Source organism: Thermobia domestica, chromosome 11 (assembly GCF_964235325.1).
Source record: "Thermobia domestica chromosome 11, izTheDome1.hap1.1, whole genome shotgun sequence".
NCBI classification, from domain to species: Eukaryota; Metazoa; Arthropoda; class Insecta; order Zygentoma; family Lepismatidae; genus Thermobia; species Thermobia domestica.
In genome coordinates, this window is record NC_137464.1 from 123,469,305 (window position 1) to 123,495,247 (window position 25,943).

Below are 25,943 nucleotides of genomic sequence, written 5' to 3' on the forward strand. Positions count from 1 at the left end.
CGTCTTCACTTCGTAGATTTGTAATTCCCTCTTTTTCCTCTCTTTTACCCAAAAGAGGATGCTTCAGATCGCGGGCGAATTGGAGGAAACATGGGGAGTAGCCTGTAGAGCTACAAACTCTGGAATTCATAGCGAACTCAATAGTTTTTAGGTTTTCCACCCAACATTCATGCTTCTTTGAGTAAATTCCCAAGATAGTCTTGAGATCTTTAATGATTTTCTCAGCTTTGTTACTCTTAGCCCTATATGCGCTTATATAACTGTATTTAGCTTGGATAGCAGAGAGAGTCTCCTTCCATACGCCTCTGGTGAAGATAGTGATTGTCACTCACGATAAAAGAGTAATATCCGAATTCGTTAAAAAAGTTCATCAGACATGAAATCATAATTTTCGAAGTAAGTTTTCGAACTGGATAAAATTTTACAAAACGAAAGAAGGAATCCACAAGTACGAAACAGTATCTGTACCCTCCTATTTTCGATTTTGTAACAGGCCCTAGATTATCTATATAAAGTTGGATCCCAGGCTCGGTTACTAACGAGCTCTCCATCACTCCAAATCTTGTATTTATGTTTTCCTTAAAAACTGAACAAGGAACACAGCTCCTGACCATCTGAAAAATGTCCTTCCTCATATCTTTCCAATAAAAACTTTGCTTTATTTGTCTAAGCGTTTCCACATAGGATGGATGGCCTGACCCTTGGGCTATATGGGCTGCATAACAAACTGAGGCCCGCAGATTCATCGGCACCCATGTGACATTTTTCTCCCCTTCCTTAGAAGGAAATCTCATAAGAATATTATCAGGAGAAAAATAGGTTTGTCGATCGAGCCTCCTGAATTTCTACTCCTGCTTCTTCGAAACTCTTAATAATTCCCCGTTCTTATATTGTATCAACTTGCTAAGAAATTTGTCTTCCCTCTGAAGTTTTCTAATAGCTTCAGTATTATTTAGGTCAATCAGAGATTCTCCCTCCTTTTTCATTTCTCCTTGTTCTTGCATTAGCATACAAAATGGAAGATTCACAAGTAATTCTCTCTTCTCCTGGGTGGAGATGGGGACTATTGCCCTACTACTAAATTTCCCCGCCTGTTTCTTCTTTTTAATTTCTTGTTTGATATTCTTTACAGCCTTACTGCTGTCATAGTCGATAATCATAAGCTCCGTTGGTGGAAGATCATTAATACCTATTAACTGTCCTCCTTTGGTTTGTATTTTCAAAAACCCTGTGTCATTCCCCTCGATAGGAATAGTATCATCTGTAGATATAGTATCAAAATTCGGGGTCTTCAGTATATCCTAGAGATGCAAAAAAGCCTGCTTTTTTGAATCGATGGTTTTTTTCACATAAAAAGCCGGCTTTTTGGGGGAAAAAACGAGAATTTTGGAAATTTTGGCTTTTTTCATTTTCATGATTTTTCTATCTAAATAGCTTTCTTATAGTATATTCTATACTTAGATAAGAATTCCATGACCTAAATGCCATATTTCGCTCTAAAATTGACCATCAAGATGGATGGAGCACATGGTTTACGAATTAAAGCTAACATGAAGAATGTAGTATTTGAGGGCAATTTTAGAGGCTATTTAACTTTATTTTAACTTTTGAGTTATCGATATTTTTTCTTCTCGATATCATTTCAGTTTGTCGTCTGTTTCATTTCTAAGAGCTTAGTACTCTAGCTTCTAACGCAGAAGTTAAACTTACGTTTTTCTATATATCCGTCAAAGCGTACGTTTTTCAATATATCCGTCTAACCGTACTTCCACATTTCTGTTATACTGTAGCTGTGCAACGATTTAGCAATAATTTTCCGGATACAACCTTGAATACTAATTTATACAAATAATCAGTAGCGGATTTAGAAACGTACTTTGGGACGGGTTTCTCTGATTGTTTCATTTTCTAAAATCTCCTAATTTTATTTGGAAGGAGCTTGAAGTTTATGAGTACAGGCATAACTAATACTGTATTTCGTTTCGTTTATATATTTAGCGATAATCTTCCGGATACAACCTTGAAGATCATTTTATATTGAGAATCAGTGGTGGATTTACAAAAGTATTTTGGGAGGGTTTTTTTCTTACTAATGTTTAGTTTTTCTAAACATTCGTAATTTTTATTTGACAGCAGCTTAAAGTTTATGAGTAAAGGCATAACTAATAGATATTTCGTTTGTTTTAGACATTCCGTAACTTTGGGGAACAGGCTTCAGTCCAAAAGACCGCCCCCTTAATCCTCGCAAAACCGCCACTGCTGGTAATTAGTAATAATAACGATTTAAAACAATAAGAAATGAAGTCAGCCAACTCACAGTACACGCACTATTTCTACTTCATAGATGGAATGAAGAAAAGTTTTGTCAGAATGGTCGAATGCTGAGTTGAATTCCGGACTTCTCGATAGAAGCGCAAAAGCTCCAGTCAATAATGTTTGTTGTGCAGTTGTATTTATCTTAACTTAAATATATTCCGTAGTCCTTTTTTTGTGTGTGTTGGTGGGGTGGGGAGAGTTCCATAATGATATGAAGGGTGTGAGCCAAGAACATGGTAACTAACAAATTTTCAATTGCTGAGTTACGCAGCATCAGATAGGCAGCAACGCATACCGCTTCGTTTAATCCCTCATATATAGACTTATGTGAAAAATAAGCTTTCCGACTTTCAAAATGGATTGTGCAGCGGAAAATTTCTAATTTCTTAAAATAGTAAAATTATGGGTTACCATGTTCTTATCTCACACCCTTCATGTTCAATCCCTCTTGTTAAAAATACAGAAAACTTGAGGACTGAATAAACCATGATGGTGCTTATATAAAACTGTAGAATTTCAAGAATATACAAAACCAAAAGCTCTAGGTGTGCAACCTTTAAGTGTATCATATAAATCTAAGTATTTTTCTTATGTTTTATTTTAATTTTATTTTGTTCCAAAAAGAGGGTATGGAATACTTTGAAGTAAAAATACTACATAGAATTTTGCTACTTATTTGAGTATTTTTTTAAAAGAAGTATTTACTTTTAGGCAGGGGCGGATCCAGGGGGGCGATCGGGGCGATTGCCCCGATAGCCCCCCCTCCAGAAGAGAAAACTTTCTTATTTTATATATATAAATAAAACCCATCCCAAAGCTTGGAGCCCTTAAAAATAGCAGTATGACAACCCACCGCCCCCCCCAGAAGTCGGTCCTGGATCCGCCTCTGCTTTTAGGGTTGGCTGGTTTACACCAGCTGTTTTTCTTCTTTTTTAAAAATAAACAACTGGTTCAAACCGAAAAAAAAATAAAAGGTACGAAAAATGCAAATCGTGTGAACTTCATGGTGACGTTTCCATACATCAAACAATCTGCATTAGTTTTATTTCCTTTTCACCTTTTAATCAAGGTGTCCCATGTTCAATTCTCGGTCGAACCACAACCCTTCTTTCATGCGTAAACAAAGTAACTGTTCGGATGTCACTTTAAGCGAAAGTCTTCTCCTTGATAACCTCGGTATTACGTAAGGATGTTAAGCCTGAACATACGAAACGAAACTAAATTGTATATTTCTGCATGCCTGAATGCCTGTTGTTTTATAAAGAAGCCAAGGTTGCTTAAATATACTGATATAAATTGACAAAATTTATTGATTGCCTACGTAGCTTCCAACATTAGCTTGGATTGTACTTTCAATGATATGTACGCACTAAATTTGTAATTTAATACTTCAGTTTTAGCGTACTGATTATGATACGTTGACCTTTAAATTTTACATGCAAAGCAATAACAGGATTTTTTCCGTTATTGTTTTACATTTAGAGTAATGACGGGATTTTCCCGATAGCTAGGGCGGGAGTTTCTCAATTTAAGAAATTTACTGACCGGACTTCTTTAAGCTTATGTGACCTCTTCCAGCATAACCCCGTTGTTGCATAATAACACCAAGGCGAAACAAACTTATTTCTGTCAATATGTAATATAAAAACATAAAGCAAAATATCTAAACCCAAAAAAACCTGGTTTAAACCAAAAAAGCCTAGTTTAAACTCCCCCCCAAAAACGGGTTTTTGGCATTTTCAAAAACAACCATGGCTCTTGCCAACCCTGCTTACTTTTGTATGTAGGAGGTTAAAAAAAATCTTATTATATACATTGGTTAATCCTTTGGAATTCATAATGTAAATATGTTGAGAAGTAAAACTGTTTGAAATATCTTTTCGAAATTCATGGTTTATTTTCGAGGTTTTATATTATTATCGGCATCAACCACTAATTAAATGACTTTTTGTGTTGTAGAGAAGCGAAACAAAATCTGGTTTATCAATTTAAAGCAGAATTTTCAAAAAAGCCCAAAATTTCCCAAGCAAAAAAGCGAAGCAGAAAAAACCGAGTTTTTTTTTCAAAAAAGCCGGTTTTTTTCCGAGCCCTTGCATCTCTAGTATATCCTGACTCGATTCTCGAGAGGAAATCCACGGCGTTGGTACGTCCCGATATAAAATGTAAGATTACTGGAAATCTTAAGATCCTTGCTATCCAACGTGCCAACAAGGGTGCTACTCTTGTTGATCTTAAAATAGAAAGTAATGGGCGGTGATCCGTATATACATGAATCTCTGGTGTGTGGACTAAATAAATCTCAAATTTTTCAAGTGCTGTTACTAATGCAAGAATTTCTAAATAAGTTGACGAGTATTTACTTTGAGTTAGTTGGAGAGAGTTTACGCGACCCGAAAGCAACGACAGACAGCTTTCCTTTTTCATCCTTTTGACATAATGTATATCCCGAGGCTATGGCAGAGCCATCTGTAAATAAGTGGTAAGGCTCATTGAGCCTTGGAAGAAGTAATTGCTGGTCCTCTAAAAGTAAATCCGTTAATTTCTGTAGCGCTTCGTCATGAACTCTGGTCCATACGAACGGAGTATTTTGCTTCAATAATGAAGTAAGAGGAGCAATATGATGGGCCATATTCTTAATTCTTGAGTGAAAAAATTGAAATTATCGCAGAAGCGATTGTAACTGTTTAACATTCTTAGGACGAGAAAATTGCTTAGCCATACGCAGCTTTTCTTCTGTACAACTGATTCTATTTGGTGTAATTTTATAACCAAGAAATTCAAGCTCTTGAGTAAGTAAAACAGCCTTGTGTGGACTTAAGGTTAGGCCAGCTTTATTTATACGCTCCAACGTTTGATCTAAAATCTCTATTTGTTCTTCAGGGGATTCAGTAAATATAATTACGTCATCATAGTAACAGATTACTTTAGTAAAGTATAGATCCCCTAAGACTTGTTGTATCAATCTTGCTAAGCTAAATGGAAGATTTTTGAGGCCATATGCCCCTTTTTTGAATCTATATATACCTTTGTGGGTATTAAAAGCCGTATAATCTTGACATTGCGGGGCTATACTGATTTGTCCGAAAGCGTTCCTGACATCGATTAAGGAAAACCAAGAACTCCCCCTAAGTAAGATAAGGCTTCAGGTATGCTGGGCAATGCAAAACTCTCATTTTCCGTCATGAGGTTGGTCCGCCTCGAGTCGAGTATAAGTTTCCACGATCCATCTTTCTTTTTGTGCAAGATAGGTGCGCTCACGTATTGCGAATTACATTTCTCTATATGACCGTCCTCTTCCATTTTATCCAATAAATCAGACATAATTTTCCGTTTCTCATGAGTCAGGGGGCGCACTTTTGAGAAGAAAGGACGGGGTCCCTCACGTTTATATAATGTTCAATTAAATGAGTTAGACCTGGTTTGTCTGAAAATACTTCTTTATTTTTCAAAATGACCTGTTTAAGTTTTTGTTTCCAGATTCCTTCAACAGCAACTTTTTGTAGCATCATTTCTACAGCGTCGAGCTGTCTAGTCTCAATAGTAGCCACTTCTATGCAATCATTGTCTTCCTCTTTTATGGGTGTGTCAAACCGGCGAAGGGGAAGCTGTCCCTCGTCAATGAACCATCCTTTTTGGCCTATGGATAGTGCTATTTTTGATTTTAAAAGGAAATCCCGGCCACAAATGACGTTTTTCAACAAGTTGTCCAGTACAAAAAAGCGTTGCATAACTGTAATGCCATAAAAATTTATTTGGACTAAAATACTAAAATTCGCAGTTGTGCATCCTTTAGCTAAGGAGACGCTTATTTTTTCTTTCTTTATTCTATAGCCGAATTGTCTCCATTTTTCCGCTAGCTTACTATCAACAAAAGAATGTGTACTTCCAGTGTCCAGCATTATGGAGCATGTACTACCTGCTATTGTAGCGTTTATGACGGGCTCCGTTTGATTCTTTCGGTTTTTCCCTCCATGCGCTGCACTAAAAAAGGACAGTTTGTCTTGCCGTTCCCTTTTGTTCTAGTTTTTTGTTTACTCCCAAGATTTTGAGAACTCACTTCTTTTTGGCAGTTAAGAGGGCTATTTCCTTTTGTATTCGGCTCACCGTTGTACCTCTTTCCTTCTTCCTTAACCTGTATATTCGCACTCCTCCCACTACGAGCGTTTGAAGAGTTCGTCCCAGGAATGGCTGTCTCCCCCCGCTTGTCTGTATTTACGTTCCTCCTGCCTCGTGTCCTCTTTCGTAATTCTTTAACGGGTTCTTGCCTTCTTTCCTTTTCCTCTTTTGTTGGGTGTATAAAATTGGTTATTCTATCTTCCCATGCAAATTTCCAACCCCTTTTGGCTAAGTGCAGTTCAATATTTGCTTTCCTTAAGAAATCACTTCCCATAACTACACCCAGATTCATTTTAGGAATGCAATTAAATTTAAGAGAGAATGACTTCTTCATGAAAAACCTTGGGTAAACTACTTGGTTTGAAACGGTGTGACCTGTGGCTAGTGAGATCTTTTCTCTTACTTTTTCAGTCTTAGCACCCTTTCTTATCCAATCCTGTGCTATATCCTCCGACACAATGCTGATATACGAGCCAGAATCAAGGTAGCAATCTGTTGCTTGTTTATAGAAAAATGCGTATGCGTAAGGAGGTATATTTTTTCCGTATGCAAATCTTCTAACATGATTCCGAGTAGCAGCAACTATTGTTTCTCTCTTGTTTCCCTTTTGCTCTTTTTGTGATCTGCATTGGGCCTGAGAGTGGCCGAACTTAGAACACGCGTAACACCTAATTTTATTTCTCTTCCCCATACTATTATTTTCTTTTACTATATTTCTGCGACGAAAATATGCGGGATCCAAAGCCTCCGATTTTATGTTCGGTACGCTATCTAATTCTTGTTCTTTCCTAGAGACTGCTGCAAGTTCCGATCGTTTTCCCTCGAGTTCTTGTTGCCTTACATAATTAAGCTCTTCTAATAAATATGATTGTATTTTAAGGGCGTATGCCTCAAAATCTTTTAATGTCAAAAATTCCTTTTCGTGCAAATACAATCTGTACTTTGCTTAGAATTCTTTTAATTTGTTCTTGTTCACTCGGAGGGTTTTGTAGTCGACAGAATAACAGACATGTCCCTTATGAATTTGGCTAGTGATTCGCTTGGGGTCTGAATTTTCTTATTAATTTCATCTTCAAATTCTGATTGATAGTTGAAACTGTAGTATTCCTGAATGAAACTTTTTGAATTCCGAGAAATTAGCAAAAGGCGATTTGAAATTAAACCAGTTCCTACTGTCGCCATATAACAAATGTGGAACTAACTTTTCCAAAATAGTTTCCAAAGAAACATTTCTCCTCTTAGAGTAGTCGTCGATAGAGTCAAGGAAGCTAAAAGGGCATTGCTTCGAATCTCCGGTAAAACGAGGTAGTTCAATTTTTACGTCCTCGGGGACGGTCCAGCACGAACAATTTTGCTTTTCTACGTTTACATTATTGTGACTTTGCTGTTCATGGTCTTTACTATTTCCAGTTCTCGGTCTACCCAATTTTATTAATTCTAAAATCTGTTCAACAGTTACGTCTTCTGTTTCTGATAAATTTAAGGCCTCCTTTAAAGTCTGCAGATCCACTGTAGTCGCCATTTCTGTTTTCTTTCCGGATCTAAGTTTCATATAAAACTCTTGTTATGATTTCATATCCCGGACGAGCCCCCATATGTTTGTCGACAGCTTTCGTTCTTTTAAGTTTAAATTTTTAGAGTACAAGCACGAGACACTCTAAATTTCTTGTATAGTTTCTGGCGGCATGACGTCAAATTTCAAAATGGCGGCCAGTTTTTAAACTAGCGGGTATCTATGCTACAAAGCGCAATTTTCGGTCTTTTTAAGTTGAGTAGAAGCACTAGACATTCTAAATTTGCTGTATAGATTTTCTCGGCAATCCAATGTAAACTTTCAAAATGGCGACTTCTTTTTGTTTTTGAAACAGCAGTGAATAGAAAATTGTTGCAAGTTGTGACAATGACACTCTTGAAATATAAATCACATTTTAACACTTTTACCCCAAAGACGTTGAAATATTTCAAGAGAGAGAGAGAGAGAAACAACCAGAAAACCTATATGGGCCCAGGTCTGTGTGTGTTTTTTTTTTAATTTTTTTCAAACCCTGATTTTGGGAGGTTTTTCTGATTGCTTTTTTTTTCTTTTCTAAAAATCACTAATTTTTGTTTGGGAGGAGCTTGAAATTTATATTGGATCGTACGGGCAACCAAATTACAGCATACATACAGTAATTATGTTGTTCAATTTCCAAGCCTGTTTGTTACAAACATACGGTGAAAATGAATCAGATCTAATGAAATTCGTAAGGATTCAAGGTGTTGTTTTGGACTTCCGGTCTCTGGATGAGAGTCTAAGGTTTGTGATCAGAAGTTTACCAAACTGAACGAGATGAAAAAGAAAGCTTTCTAGACGAATTCAGTAAATCTGTCAATGTTTGGTCACGATTTTGATGGATTAGTTTTAATGTAAATAAACTGATGCCTTCCATTCGTATATGAAAGTTTTGGACGTATTTGTACTTATTTTATGTAGAGATATGTAAACGTGTGTGAAGACAATTGTAGTATTTTTTAAAAGCAAATAGATAATTGCAATATAATTATATATAAAGATAAAATCAAGGCACAAAGTATGCGGAATAGAAATTGTCAAATTGGTAACTAAAGGTCGAATGTAGAGGAGGAGGCAGATTTCACAATTTCATGTGTTTTTTTTTCTATATTAAAACATGTAGGAACCGTGAATGATCCATCTCAATAATAATAATAATAATAAAGTTGGGAAGTTTTTTGTTTGAGTTTATTTTGAAAGATGTAAACAGTAATATGCTCTAAGAAATCAAACTATCGCAAACTCATATCTTCAATTTAACTTAAATTAGGAAAGAGTGGATTGGGAGTTGGGAGAAAGGGCTTTTCCAATAGTAGCTCTGTGCTTCATCTTGTAGTGCTATATTGTCATTTTCAGGAACATAGTTGACAAGAATTTGAGTCAAAAGATTTTGTGTAGGTAAGGATCTCAGCTGTTGTTAAATAAAATCATGCTGTTTCAAAGATGTTAATTTGGTGAGGAATAAATGCTTAGCACATGTTGCTGAAGTATGAGCGCAGTAGAATAGTATGTAATACTTATACTGTCGTTTTATTTGTAGGTTATTTCCAGAGGCTCTATTGACCGTGATTTTAACAATGCAGATTCTTTACTGGATGAACCTCCACCTGATTTCGTAGAATCAAGTTCACAAGATGTAAGTATTCAGTTTCTAAAATATAATACGATTGGAAATGACAAAAGGACAAAACTCATTAGATACAAGAAGAGTTGTTATACGATGTTTACAAGATGTCGCGTTTTGAGATTTGAATTCGGTTTAAAAGAATGTAAAGATGTGTGTTCAGAGGGAGCAAAATCCTTTCGTTCCTAGTTGAACTTAGTAAGTTCTGTAAAGAAATATGACCAAGACTGTTAACTTTTCGTTCCTTTTAAAATTAGAATTAATAATACTATCAGCTTTAAAATTTTGTTGGGTTGAAAATTGATAGGTTTGTATTTTCAAAACCACAAATTATTGAAATTTCAATTAAATATGACATATAGTTTATATTCTTTGCTTTTTATTAGGTCTGTGTGACTTTTTTTAAATAGAAAAACTTTAGAAAACTATCTTCCCACCTTTTAAATCCCTCGTATTTCTTTTTTATATTAGTTTTAAATCTATATTAATAGTCACGTTCACTTCCAAAATAATTCTGTTCAAGTACTAGATGATTAAATAATCCTTAATTACATGTTAGACTATTTTGCAGTACTAAAAACCATTGCATGTTCCTTTGTACGTACCACGTAAGCTCGTAAGTTTACAGCCTTTTGTAGGTCTAAAGTTGTTGACAGGGTGGACCATTTATCTTGAAACGCCTTTGTAACTTCTAAGCTAATATATACAAAACGTTGAAATTTTGTTCCATGCGAATGTCGACAGGAAGGTTCGGTTATATCCCAGATTAAGTGTTGTTAAGCCAATATATTATTATTTTTCAAATGGTGCTTCATAAAATTATTACACATTTAAAATCTGTTAAACAAGAGCTTACAATATTACATTTATTAATATTATTCAGTGTTGCGAACTAAGGACTCTGCAATGCCACTAACATCTATTCTAGTGAGCTTAGCAGTAATAATGCTTGAGACACAAATGGAACAATTTGCATCCAAAGTACTTTAATGTCTAATACCATAATGATGATATGGTGTATTTCGAATGAATAGGTACAAAGATACAAGGAACTGAAAATTTGAGTTTTTTCAAGACTTTATTTCGAAAAAATACGTATACAAGGTGGACCATTTGATATGCTTGATACGCTCTTGTAACTTTTAAACTAAGACAAAAAGCGCTGAAATTTTGTATCATGCAAATTCCGGCAGGGGGGCATTGTTTGCCATACTCTGCTATATCACAAGGTTGTGTTGCCAACCTAACGTATATTTTTTCAATTGTCATTTTTCAGATCCATATGTTAAACGATATCTTTTAATGTTACATTTATTATTCAGTGTTGCAAATTAGATTCTACAGTATCACAAAGATCCAAATTTAGGTGATCTCTACAGCAAGTGAAATAGGGCAGTGCACATCGAAAGTGCTTTAGTGTCGAATACTATGTACTCAGGAAAGCTAAGCAAAATATGAGGAGTCGTATCGGACTATTTAAATGAAAACTGAATTTCTGAGTATCGGTATTTCAAACTTCTTAAAAGATACTAAAAGTCCCCACCGATCCCACGCCGGCATTCCTTTCAAAATGGCGTCTAAATATGTTGGCACAAGAATTTGTTACTCTCTAACATTTCTTCTTATAACTTCAATATAAATAGATTTTTATCTAAACGCCTAATTACGCAAAGTAAAATGGGTTGTTTGATGTTAATTATTAAGGTAAATTTTCAAAAGAAACTTTTAGAAAGAGAGAGTGAGTGTGTGTAAGTGTAAATGTCATCTAAGTTGTAGATAATAAACTTGTACATTTTTCCAACTATTTAGAGTGTGATGTACTTATTATGAATACATGTATTTACATAATGCAGGTCGCATTAGAAATGATTTAAGATAGTTCATAATTGCATTAAGCTACAAGTGTAGTTTTTAAGACATCGTCTACAACTTCTTCCAGTTGATCAGAAATAACATCTTGAGCATTAATGCAGGTCATTTTGCAGCGGTTTTTGTAGGATTAAGTACAGGATTTGCAGGATTATCATTTTTTTTTTCTTCGACATTCACGTCTAAAAAGAGCTGATTCGAGAGTGAGCTAATTCGTTATGTTTGAATCAGTTTGAAAGCAGACTTTTTGCCCTTGAAAAGAGCTGATGTCTCAGCCTGTTAATGCACGTAATGCATGCTATCGAAACAGAAAGTCTTCATTATCTTTCTAATCATCCCAATATCGTAGCACTTAAATTTCCTTGTTAGATTTTGGTTTTATGAAGTACAGGTGATTTTCTAGTTTCGAGCGTACTATCATAATTACCAAAAAAAAAAAAAATCAGTGTCTGTATCAACAATATAAACTGATTGCTGTGTAGCATATATCAATAGCTGTTGACACGATCATTTCATAGGCATCTCCTTCCTCTTGCGAAACGTTAATGTACTGAGGCATCAACAATGGAATATTTTTTTTAAAATGAGTCGTGCCTTATTCAGTGAATTGCAGAGAAAATAATGCTGTTTCACCGCAGGATCCATTTGCAATTCAATGGTAACCAAAACTGTCACTCTAGTTCTTGTCTCTTTCTTTGTTACTCTATGTTCTTCATATTTTGTAGGCCATAGCCATCAAATACTACAACAGCATCACCAAAGTTGTTCTTAATGTAGCTCACGTAATTACAATATATCTTTTCATATGCACGTCATGAACTTTTGGCCAAACTATAGCGTGAAGAAGATATCCACCATTTATTACATAAGGCAGGTTTTCTTTACGGTCTACACAAGGAACTACGTTCTCAATGTTATTTGCAAGGGTAAATTTAGATGTTTTTCTAAATGAAAAATCAAACAATGCAGGTGATACTGGAGCAAATTCGTATTTTATTTGTCGAGCAATCTTAAGAGCTGATAATGCAAGCAGTACTACTGGATCCTACTAAACAGTTGCAAAGGGCTTATTGGGACTGCTTCATTCCAGATAACTGTATTTTTGGTAGCAGAAACCGGAATAACCTTGTTTTCAATTTTAGTTTGACAGAAGTAATTTCTTTCCCAATTATATTATTTATGCACAATTTGCAAATTTCAGTATAAAGATTTAGAAGGTCCATTAACTTGGAATGCCACCATCCCAAAATTCATTCTTTTATATCTCATCGTTTTGCACCCTTTTGCACCTTGATTAAAAAAAATTGTACCCTCACCATTTCGAAATTCAAAATGGTGTTCCAAGTTAATGGTATTTCAGCCACTAACTCATTTTCAAGATTTAACAGTACCATCATCATCTTCTAGTTTTGCACAGTTTTGCACCCTCTTTCAAAAATTTTGTATCATCACCCAAACCGAGAAAATAATATTTGAAAATTCAAAATTCAAAATTTGCCACAAAAGCGAAATTTAAGTTTTAACCTGCCATAACGTAGAGCACATTTTGCACCCTCAGAAAATACCAATATTTCATTTTGTACTCTCACAGTTACTGAGAAATTTAAAATTCAAAATGTCGAATTACCATTAACTTGGAATTACCAACTCGCTTCGAAGAATTAAGAATATCAGCGTCATCTACGAGTTTTACACCCTCACAAAATGTCGATATTTCATTTTGTACCCTGACAGTTAATGAGAAATTCCGTATTCAAAATACCGAATTACCATTAACTTGGAACGCCACCAACTCATTTTAAAGAATTAAGAACACTAGCATCTTCTATGAGTTTTACACAACAAAATCACTTCGAGCAAACAATCAGATGTAAAAGTGAGGGAGAACGCAGGTGGACGCCGTTACCCCGCTTCCAAAAACTATCTATGGCGTTAAAATTTAATGAGTATATCTATGGCATTCCCTTCTTCTTAAAAAAAATTACAATGGCAAAGATAGGCACAGGGAACAGCAAGATCTCATGCGTCCCCTTCTTTTTGAGATCCATTTTTACCTATGCTAATAATAAAATAATGTACTTTTTCAGTATACTTAGTCATATTTTAACATAATTAATTGAACTATCTTGTAACAAAATATCTGCGTATTAGTATAGTTTACTTAATTATTCATTACTAAACTATCCTATTGCTGAAGTATGTTGTTTTACTGTAGACAAACCGTGATTTGTGGCATGTTGAATTTGCATTTCTCGTTAACTGTAAAGACACAAAACGGATTATCGGCATTTTCTGACGGAGCAGAACTCATAGGAAACGCTGATCTTATTTCTCCAAAATAAGTTCATGTTGTTCCAAGTTAATGATAATTAGGCACTTTGAATTTAGAATTTCTTACTAACTGTAAAGGTACAAAATGAAATATCAACTTTTCTGAGAGTGGAAAACTTGTAGAAGACTCTAATATCGTTAGTTCTTCGAAACGTGTTGGTGGCATTCCAAGTTAATGTTATTTCGGCATTTTGAATTGGGAATTTCTCATTAACTGTGAGGGTTCAAAATGAAATATCGAAAGTTTAAGAGGATATAAAACTCGTAGAAGACGCTAGAGTTTTTAGTTCTTCAATACGAATTGGTGACATACCAAATTAATGATTATTCGGCATTTTGCACTTTAAATTTCTCATTAACTGCAAGGGTACACAATGACATATCTATATTTTCTGAAAATGCTGAACTGGTAGAAAAGACTAATGTTATTTCTTCGAAAGGTGTTGCTGTCGTTCCAAGTTAATGATATTCTGGCATTTTGAATTTGGAATTTATCATTAACTAGGAGAGTACGAAATGAAATATCGACATTTTCTGAGGGTGCAAAACTCGTAGAAGACGCTGATGTTCATAATTCTTTAATACGAATTGCTGGCGTTCCAAGTTAATGGTAATTCGGCATTTTGAATTTTGAATTTCTCTGAATACCACTCATTCTAGCTTTGGAACTTCTTGTATAAAATAACAGACAAATTCTAACCAAAGCATATATTAACTAATAAATAATAGCGTTACAGTTTCGGCAAATTAACTTTGCCTTCATCAGACACATTATGAAATACAATTTCTAAGATTACAGCTTATATATTTCTTAAAATTAGAGGAGGTATTCCATGAACCAATCATATTCGTCCTTTCTTTTAACAATTTTTGATTAATACAAATGCAATTTTTAATGATCAACTTTCACTTAAGAGCTAAACTTTTAATTGGCACACCTGTGTATGAATAACTTTCACTTTTGAGTAAGAGTAAGAGAAGATAGAGAAGAAGAAAAGAGAAGATAGTTCGGGATAGAGAGCATAGGAGAAAAAACGGAAGTCTTAAAAAACTTATTGAGAAAAGGAGGAGTAAGAACGTACAGAAAAGGTAGCAGAAGAATGTTAGATGCGTTGCGAACGAGGAAAAGGAAGGTAAAAGAGATTCAACTAAGTGATGAAGGAGTTGTATATAGAATTAAATGCAAAGAATGTGATATGAGTTATATAGGGGAAACAGGAAAGAGGTTACAAGAAAGGATTAAACAGCACAGGGACGACGTTCGATTGAAGAGAGATAGTAACGCTATATATAAACATGTAAGGGAAACAGGACATGAAATAGACTGGGAAGGCGTAGAGGGGCTGGAAAAGGAGAAAAGAAGCATTATAAGAAAATGGAAAGAGGCAGAATGGATAAGAAAGGAAGGAAGCGAGAAACTTATGAATTGAAATAGCGAACTAAATATACATGATATATGGAGAAAGATATTGGATAAAACAGAGAAGAAAGAAGAGGTAAAAATAGGTGTATTGAACAACGGATAGACAATTAAGAGTTTGTTTTCAAAAGTAAAAGTTATTCATACACAGGTGTGCCAATTAAAAGTTTAGCTCTTAAGTGAAAGTTGATCATTAAAAGTTGCATTTGTATTAATTAAAAATTGTTAAAGGAAAGGACGAATATGATTGGTTCATGGAATACCTCCTCTCATTTTAAGAAGTATATAATCTGTGATCTTAGAAATTGTATTTCATAATGTGTCTGATGAAGGCAAAGTTAATTTGCCGAAACTGTAACGCTATTATTTATTAGTTAATATATGCTTTGGTCAGAATTTGTCTGTTATTTTATGAATTTCTCATTAACTGTGAGGATACAAAATGAAATATCGACATTTTGTGAGGGTGCAAAACTCGTAGAGGACGCTGATATTGTTAATTCTTCGAAACGAGTTGGTGGCGTTCCGAGTTAATGGTAATTCAGCATTTTGAATTTTAAATTTCTCGGTAACTGTGAGAGTACAAAATGAAATATTGGTATTTTCTGAGGGTGCTAAATGTGCTCTACCTTATGGCAGGTTAAAACTTAAATTTCGCTTTTGTGGCAAGTTTCGAATTTTGAATTTTCAAATGTTATTTTCTCGGTTTGGGTGATGGTACAAAATTTTTGAAAGATGGTGCAAAACTGTGCAAAACTAGGAAATGATGATGGTACTGTTAAATCTTGAAAATGAGTTAGTGGCTGAAATCCCATTAACTTGGAACACCATTTTGAATTTCGAATTACTCAGTAATGGTGAGAGTACACAATTTTTTTTAGTCAAGGTGCTAAACGGTGCAAAATGGGTGCAAAACGATGAGATATAAAAGAATGAATTTTGGGATGGTGGCGTTCCAAGTTAATGGACTTAAGTTTGAAGCATGTTGTATCTGAAATGGAGAATGATCATCTAGCCAATTCAAAAAGATTTTCAAGTCTTTGTCATCGTGAATGTCTTGAATCTCTCAATTCAAGATGTTATTCACGTGAACTTAAATGCAATCCACAGAATCTTTCAAAGATATCTTTCACGTCCGTACACAAAGGCAAGGGCGCACATTCGGGGGGGGGGGGGGGGCTTTCCCCCAAAGCTCATGAGGACCCCCACGTATGCTGAATTTCAAAAGAAATTTGCTATGAACATGAGCTGTTTTTTCCCTGTATTGCCGAATGTTCATGCAGGTTACAGAGAATTGTTCATCTAGCAGGAGTTTACATGTCTGGTACATGGTATGTTTTAAATACGGAAAATCGGATTTCCAGGTGGTTTGTTTTAGCAGAAAAGGGTTGTATAAACATGAACTGTACATGGTATGTAGTGACAGCATGTATTTGCAGGTTACAGAGAAACAGTACACTGTCTGAGATATAAAAGAAACATGCCCGGTAGACAGAATGTTTTAAGTCCGAGAAAAGGCCATTTTCAGATGGGTTTCTCATTAAAAAAAAAAAAAAAAAAAAAAAAGTGAAGCTGTTTTGTTATTAGGTGTATGTTGCTTGTATCAACATCATGTACATGCAATGTCCAGGTACATGTTGCTTTCGAATGAATTCTTGAATTTCCAGCAAAACAGATTAATCTCGACAATATTGGAAGGCTCACTGTGTGGGTAGAAATTTGCAGGTGCGAATTTATATTTTCCTGGACCAGCAGCAGATACTGGTATGTTAAGAAACACTGTGTTGCTGGAAATTCAGTCTTGATTCTTATTCCTTCAGCAAAATTTCGAACTCAAGTTTCATTCAACAGTGTACATATTTTATAATTACCACATAATGGAAAATAGCTAGTAGGTCTAAAGACCAGGGACAGGTTAAAAAACCGAAAATTGTGCCCTATAGTGTAGATGCCCGCTAGTTTGAAATAATGGCTGCCATCTTGAAATTGGGACCTGTGCATTCAGCGTTAACTACTCGAAAAATGTAGTGTTCGTATCGTCTGAACCGCCTATTTCCAGTTCCCCTTTCACTTCATGTTTGCGATCTCTGTACATTGCATGTTCAGTGCTCTCGAACAATACTAGAAAAGCACTGGTCTTCTTCCTTTTACATGCAATGTTCAGCGGATGATCAGCTGCTGTTGAAGAGAAAACACGTTAAGATCAGTTGCAAAACATGCAGTCCACAGATGTTCCGTTCGGTTATAGGTATAAAACGTGTGTTTTCCAGATACAAACCAGGTGTTCACTTCTTCCTTGTTTACCTGTGTTTTTCCGTTTCCAGGGACTGAACACGCAATGTTTTTGAAAAACATGAGCACATGATCAGGTGTAAAACAGTTCCAATTTCAAGGGTTTTCCAGGCGCATGTTGTACATGCGCATGTACGGTACGTGTTTTTTTCTGCTGAAATGTTAAATAAAATCTATTGATTTCGAACGACCGCCCCCTAAACTTTCAGCCTGGATCCGTCCCTGCTACCACCAGACTTATATTTGTTCTTTGCAAGTTTGTTTTGTAAATAACTTCTTTCTTCCAAGCGTCTGTATCTCCTTCACCCTATCAATTGAGTCAAGCGCTGCTAAGCGGAGGAATTCGTAACTATTACAGAAGCTGACCAGTTGCGGAAAAAGTGCAACCGCACGAGAGCAATACGGGAAGATATGAGCGATGCAAGAATAAATCCACTTCCCCATGTTAAGAGATAGGAGCTCGCTGCCATATGCTCAATGTTACTGCTTCCAGTGGCAACGTTCGCTGCGACTGGAAATGTAAATTTCTCTTTCTTTCCGTTTTTAATTGACTTTTTTCAGAAATGCATCAATACTGTTTTGCGCTCAAGAGCAGAGGTTTATTTTTACTGATACACTACTTTAGTACTTAAAAATATTTTTAGTATTAAAAAAATATCCGGTTGCACAACCATGCAACATATAGTACCAGCCGCCGCTGATCTTTCCTGGGTGTCGTCCCACTTGGGACAGTCTTATGTGCGACAGGAACTGTTAACTGTCCTATGAGCGACCGATTCGATCTGTTAATTGGCGTATGAGTCATCGATTCGTTCATACAAAGATAATGGAAGAACATAAGGTTCCTTTTCTTTAACTTGCTTCACGCTAGTGTGATTTAGAACCTAACAAAATGTACTATGAATAATTTACGTTTCTAGAAGTATCATTTCTTCCTGCCGTATCAATATAACAAGGAACATAAACCCTGAACAGTCTTCTTGCTTAATCATAAATTTCAGATGTAACTTTATCCTTAGTTTCATAAGTATAAAGCGTTCTTTAATAAGTATTGCATGCAAGTATTAATAACAATCTATTAAAGAATGTGATATATATTTTTCCTTAACTACCTCTAACACTTTATCCAGGTTTGGGACTGGCAATGTTTTTGAGACGTTTTCCCCATGCCATTCAGAGTCTTAGGAAGTCTAAAAAGTAGATGTTTGGCGAAACTGTTACACGTTTAAGTTTTCCAAAATGAAATATGCTGCTTTTCTTAGTGACTAATTAGATTTGAATTAAATTAAGTTCATAAAGCAGAGCTTTTGAAGAAAGAGGGTATTATTGGTACAATTGGATTTTCAATAATTAATCACATATTAATATACTTTTCATGGAAATATCCCTGCTGTCTCGCTAAGTTATTTGATTTGTTTTATGTCAAATCTAATTCAAAATTAAGATAAGTTTTATTTGCACTCGCAGTAGAGGAAAAATATATTTGACAAACAGTATTTTTCATAGCAATAACGCCAGAGGCAAACATATTTTACGAGAGGGGATCATATCATCTTCCATCGTCTCAATAAAAATGAATCTGTCGCTCATAGGACAGATAATAGTTCCTGTCGCTAATAGGAGTGTCGCTTCTAGGACTAATTCTCTTTCCTGAGCATGGTATGGCGGATTTCGAATGAATACTAATAAAGATGGGATTGAAAACTTGACACTTCAGAAACCTTTATTTCGAAAAACTGCTTAGATAAGTACCCCATCCAGTTCCATAGTTGATTTTCAGTAGATGTTAAGATGATAGTAATGTTTACTGCAATCTCTCAAACTGTTCTGGAGATATGGTAAAAACTGTTAAACTTCGCAACACTGCTTAAAATTATACAATTCCGAGAATTGTTTGTAATTACACTGCCAAGAAGTATTGTTGTAACGTTATAGAAGAAAAATAATCAAATTATTTTAAGAAGTTCCTACCAATATACCATTGTAAGCAATATGTAAAGTTTTAAATCTTTTTATATATCCCGAATGGTTTTAATGTCAAATTACTGTAAACGGCATTAATTTTTATGGCTATTGGGAACAATACACATAATTCGATTTGATACTTATATAAACACTTTTTCGAAATAAAGTTTTTCGAAAAAACTCAAATTTCTAATTCTTTGTAACTTTGTTTGTACTTGTTTGAAATATGCCATATGGTGACCACAGTAAGTAATCGACACTGAGGCACTTTGGATGCACGTTACTCTGTCCGTCTCATTTGTGCCATTTCTGTTGCAGAACCTTCCTTTTTAATATTGTAGCATCTTTAGTTTTCAACACTGCATAACAAGTGTGGTATTGTAAGTTTTCCTTTAACATGAAGATTTTACATCTGTAATAATCTAACGCAGTGTTATTTAAATAAGTATAACTATGTTGGATTGACAGTATTGTTAATCTGATTCTATTACAGAATATGTCAGTGCCCCCCTCCGCCCGTCAATGTTTGCATGGTGCGAAATTTGTTTTATTTATAGTTTAAAAGTTACAAGGGCGTATCCAGGTAAAGGGTTCACCCTGTGTATACGTTTTATGTATGATTTATATCATGATTATTATTATTATTATTTAATGATTGAACTTTGTCTTTGAAAGCGTAATAAACAATCATTCATTTTTTCCTTAGCTCCGCCTATCGTAGTCACTAATGCTCTAGTTTTTGGTGCGAGCGGTCACGGTGGGGACACTCGGTTGAAAAGTAAGATTTTTCAGGCCAGCAATCCTGTGAAGTTTTTCTGGGTTTTCCTCAGTCACACGAGGCAAATGGTACCTAACAGTAGCTCCAGGCCGCTCCCTTCCTTCCCCATTCATTTCTTCGTAGCCGATTCCTCGAGTAGTGAAATCGCCGAGGGATGTCATCCCCCATTCGTGACGATCGAACATAGTCTTGCAGAAAGTCCAGAAATCTTAATTTCTATCCCTCATCATTTCTTTGGAAATATAGAACGGAATATGTTATTTGCGTGAAAAGAAAACTCTCCGAATATTTCTAGAGAATATAGCTAAATCTAAGCTATGCTAGTTATTCTTTACTTTGAAATCCTATTTCGTGTGGAATCTCAATTCTTTCTGAGAACTTGTACTGTTCTTTCCGAGAACTTGTACTGTTCCTGTTTCAATACATTTATATTTGATTTTACTTAATAGCTGGGTCATTTCCACAGTGGTAGGGCATCAAGATAATTCTCTCATCGCTGGTTTTCGTTAAAAATATTTTGGTAAGTGAATAAGTTGGTCTGATGTGCTGGGCTAATGAATGGGGCCTATCAGTCGGAGGTTGTTGTTCGTGTGGGTCATGATTGTTTGGCATTTAACTATTTAAAAAAAAATACATATAGTAACTTATTTATCTTATATCAGAAAACTCAATTTAAGTAATGCTACTTGCAGTATCTGTCTAAATCTTACGTTTACCTTTCATTTTTTTAAAGAGCAATGAGGAAACGGATTCCAGTGTTACGTGTCGAGGGTCCACTAGAATCACAAGGAGTGTGAAGAGAGTGCTTAGATCAAATGTGATAAATATAGGTAAGTAATAGACAAAAACATGAAAATTATTATTATTATTATTATTATTATTATTATTATTATTATTATTATTATTATTATTATTATTATTATTATTATTATTATTATTATTATTATTATTTAACTGCAGAGATACAGTGCGAAATTATACAAGCTTTTGCCGCGGGTTGTATTGCATACAAATTTCTTCGAGGCTATAAAGTATGTTTTTGCATAACACAACCTTTTTACGTGGATTTTCTTTTGTTACAATTTATGGACGGTGCATACGAAACATTTACTTCGAACCTATAGTGCTTGCAAAACAAAGAGTAAGGGACATTCCATGTCAAATCACCAAGTCATCAGACTTGACCATCTCAGATGTTTGTAAAAAATGGTACATAGCTTTATTACAGTGGGAGATGAAAAAATCCCAATTACCTCTCTCCTCCTGAAAGTATCCCCATACAGGGTGTTCGAAAATGTCCAAAAAAGGCATTTTTTCATTTACTGTGATTATTAAAAATTGTCATAAAATGATTAATATGTGCACTAGAGATATGAAACAAACATTATTAGAAAGCTTAAAGACTGATCTACAAGTTGTACTATATTAAAAAACCTGTAAAATAAAAAATAACACTTCAAAAATTCAAATTAGTATTTGAATTTTGAATTTCGCATAGAAATGTCTCTGCGAATTTTTTCAAAATTGTCCAGATTGTAGTCTCGTATGTGTACTAAAACACTACAAAGTTGTATTTTGGGCACTCAATGGGATCTGATTCAAAATTCAACATAAACCAAACATTGCACGATATTGACCATGTGAATATCTGGGTTCAGATCGATAACCATTTGCCTGTAGCTATTTACCTGCAGTATCAAAGGAATTTATATTCAATTTCACTTGTTTCTTGATGTATTCATTTGAATTTACACACTTATCCACCTTTTGGGTTATTTAGAGAGATATTACGTTTTCGGACAGTACTCAATACAGGTCATTATTCTTGTTAGTCAGTATGGATGTTTCTAAATTTATATTTGCTACATTCATACAAGTTATTTTCATCCCTTTGTTTCAGGACTGCTGTCACAGACATGTGGAAGTGCATAATTGAAACAGGAAAAATAATTTATTGACTAATTGTTTGTACTGAAAGTGTGTGAAATTTTTGTGAACAGTGTCACGTGTTTCATAACACATTTGATACAAATATTGTGAAAGAGAGGGAAATAAATACCTCCCTTTCATAATAAGTTCTGTAACAGGAATTCTGAAACAAAGGAATGAAAATAACTTGTATCAATGTAACAAATATAAATTTAGAAACATCCAAACTAACAAGAATAATGACCTGTATTGGGTACTGTTCAGAAACGTAATACTTCTCTAGATTAATCTAAAGATGGATAATTGTGTAAATTTCAATGAATACATCAAGAAACAAATGGAATTGAATACAAATTACTTTGATGCTGCAGGTAAATAGCTATAGGCAAATGGTTATCGATCTGAACCCAGATATTCACATGGTCAATATCGTGCAATGTTTGGTTTATGTTGAATTTTGAATCGGATCCCATTGAGTGCCTAAAATGTAACTTTGTGGTGTTTTAGTACACATACGAGACTACAATCTGGACAATTTTGAACAAATTTGACATTTCTATGCGAAATTCAAAATTCAAATATTAATTTGAATTTTTGAAGTGTTATTTTTTATTTTACAGGTTTTTCAATATAGTACAACTTGTAGAGCAGTCTTTAAACTTTCTAATGGTGTTTCTTTCATGTCTCTAGTGCACATAATAACCATTTTATGACAATTTTTAATAATCACAGTAAATGAAAAAATGCCCTTTTTGGACATTTTCGAACACCCTGTATGGGGACACTTTCAGGAGGAGAGAGGTAATATTTGGAATTTTTTCATCTCCCACTGTGATAAAGCTGTGCACCAATTTTTACAAAAATCTAAGATGATCAGGTCAGATTTTGTCATTTCATTGTTTAATTTCACATGAAATGTCCCGTAAGCTAAATAGACGAACATTAATGTTTTCTTTATTAACTTATTTATTTTTGGTTTAGCATTCAAATAAAAATAAACTAATTTTCTTTCTTAGTTTATAACAGTGTATATCATTACTATAAATGGTAATCAATATATTGAAGAAAAATAAGGTTTGAAAGTTGCATAAATTCTAGATGGAGAAATGTAGATTATTGTTTGTCCGATTTAGTAGATTTAGACATAATGTGATCTGATCTTAATGCCTGTTTTTTTTTTCTGTTATTTCAGATGTAGTATTATATTCTTATATTTCATTTATTACGCTATAATACTAATAAATGCTCACTCATCATTTTTTTTTATTTCCATAAAGAAATTTGCATACAGAGGTTGTTCAGTCTACATTTGGCCAATTTCGACTTAACCTAAAAATTTAGAAGAATACATGGCGCCAGATCCGTAAGTGCTTGATGTGTTTCCCTTGGTTCTTAACAATAGCCCGACAGCGTAATTTCTACTGTAATAGGCTTCTCTGAAGAACTGGGAGGGGAATCTTGTCCTATTTCCTTTGCACAGCTTTCCAAAGTCCTTCCACAGTTGTCACACGCCGTTTTCCCAAAGCCCGCTTCAGCAATCCAAATCCACAATAGTCCATAGGACTTGCATCTGGAGATTTAACAGGTACCTCATTTAAAGGTATCATCTGTATACCACTTGCTTCCTCCATTTTCCTGTAGAATGCGAGGGACGATCGTGAGGTATGTGATGAGGCCTTGTCCGTGTGAATGCGCAGCAGATTGGCATCTTTTCCGTGTATTGTTGGAATCTCATGCTCGTAGATCGGCCGCATGATCTGCTCCTGAAAATACTGCGAATTTATTTTGCAGTTCTTCGCCACCTTACGAATTTTTAGTTTACCTCGGTAACAGTAGCCAGTAACGACCATGAACCCTTTTGGGAAGGATTGTTTACAGACACGGACCCACCTTCTGAAGTTCTTGGCGCCTTTCTCTCGGTACATGATGGCTCTCGGTTTGCCGCAGTCGGAAAGGTAAATCCATGCTTCATCGAGCGTTACGACGTACATCCACCTTTGTTTTGCCAGATGCCGTTCGTACAGCTTCCGGGCGTTACACTTTCGTTCCATTTGGTGGGCATCCGTGAGAAGATGGCCGCGAGCTTTCATGGCTTTTTCCAGCTTGAGTTGATGGTGTAACGTCCGGCTCACAGTCCCCAAAGACACGTCAAGACGATTAGCCATACACCTTTGTGTTGGCGGATTTTCTTGTATTGCCATTTTGCGAAGTTTCCTCTGCATGGTGGAGGTGGCCTTGGTGCATTCTCGCTTCCTAGGCAACTTCGTTGGTGATCCAAAATGGTGGAGCTTCGTTGCTTTTGTACTTTTTAATAACAAATATTTATTCCACTTAAACTGATGTTGCAACCATTCTTCTTGCACTGTTTTCTAATGACAGAAACACTAAACTGGGCGTCATAAAGAGCCGCAATATAGCCTTCCCAAAACAGTCTTAGTTTGGGCGGCATTTTGGTCACAGAGCGGAAACCCACACACTTGGAAACAAATTTAACACAACACTCACAACAATGGTCCTGTTTTGTGCTTTATTGTCGTCCGCGCGGAAAAACAACTCCGTTCCCAGGAAGCCACTGAACAACACTGCAGGACGCCAGGAGCCAGGTCGGGTGACTCCATTCTGCCCGGGAGGGGGAAAGAACGAAATCGGCCAATCGTAGGCTGAACAACCTCTGTATCATTGTAGCACAGTATTATTTTTACTAGTTTTTTCCTAATGAAGCCATAATGCTTGGTCAATAGTTATTTTGTGCTTGTACGATGTTTAAAATTTAAAGCCTCTTCGTTAAAACTTTCGTAATATTTGAAACTACAAATTTATTATTGTCAGTAGCTTCGCCTTCTTGATCGCTGTTCACGCCTCCCAGGTTGGAAAGCACTTCTCAATTTCAATTTTTAGGTTACGACATTAAGAATGACTTTAGACTATCACCAAACTCCGTGTGGGATGTGCTTATGGCCTGTTGAAAGTTGAAGCTGACAGTTTTGTTACTATGATTAGGGCAATACATCAATTTCTGCCGTGTATGTGTGTACGTAACTATTGGTCGTGGATTTTCATTGATTTTTAAGTGTGAACTATGATAATTTTAGATTTTCCCCAGTGGAGTTTCAATACAATGGGGGGTAAAAATAGTACTACGAAAAAATTGGCAATCCCTATTGAAAAGATTAGATGATATGACCCCGGTTGATTTCCCCTTCAGGCCATCTGAAATAATTGCAAGGGAAAATGAAACTGCGTTCTGTCTTTAAATAAGTATTCTGAGTGAATATTGTAAAACTTTGTGTAATTTCGTCTCATATAAGGAAGAGGTAGAGCAGTTAATAAAAAGAGTGTCCGGAATCGACTCCCACTACCAGTTTTATTATAAAAATCCACTATAGGAGTATTTGTACAAAAATACTATACAATTTGTTCTCTATTTTAAAAGGGTAAGTAAAATGTAGTCTTTGACCGTAAGGTCGCAGACAGGATCTCCAACAGAGCCCCGAAGCAGGCAAAGTGGAGTGGAATTAGGTTCCCAAAGCTCCGAAGCAAGCAGTGGGTAGATTAGATGGCCAACAGAGCCCCGAAGCAGGCAAACTGGCTGAGGTTTGGATTCCCAGACAGAGCCCCGAAGCAGGCAAAGCCAGGAGAAAGGATAGGCGTAGTCCCGTAGCAGACTAGAGGCCCTGGGACAGGTTACTCCTAAAGTCCCGAGGCAGACAGTAGGAGGGTCACCAGAAAACTGGTACTGAGTTGGATTCTT

General features: G+C 35.4%; 1 protein-coding gene across 1 annotated transcript in view; it reads left to right on the forward strand.

Moving 5' to 3' along the window:
• LOC145664416 (uncharacterized) overlaps positions 1–25,943 on the forward strand; it is an 88,184-nt gene that overhangs the window by 11,344 nt on the left and 50,897 nt on the right. Inside the window, exons 2-3 of the mRNA XM_081731099.1 lie at positions 9,525–9,620; positions 20,997–21,093. Of these exons, the coding sequence (XP_081587225.1) occupies positions 9,525–9,620; positions 20,997–21,093 (193 nt within the window). The remainder of the gene's footprint in view (positions 1–9,524; positions 9,621–20,996; positions 21,094–25,943) is intronic.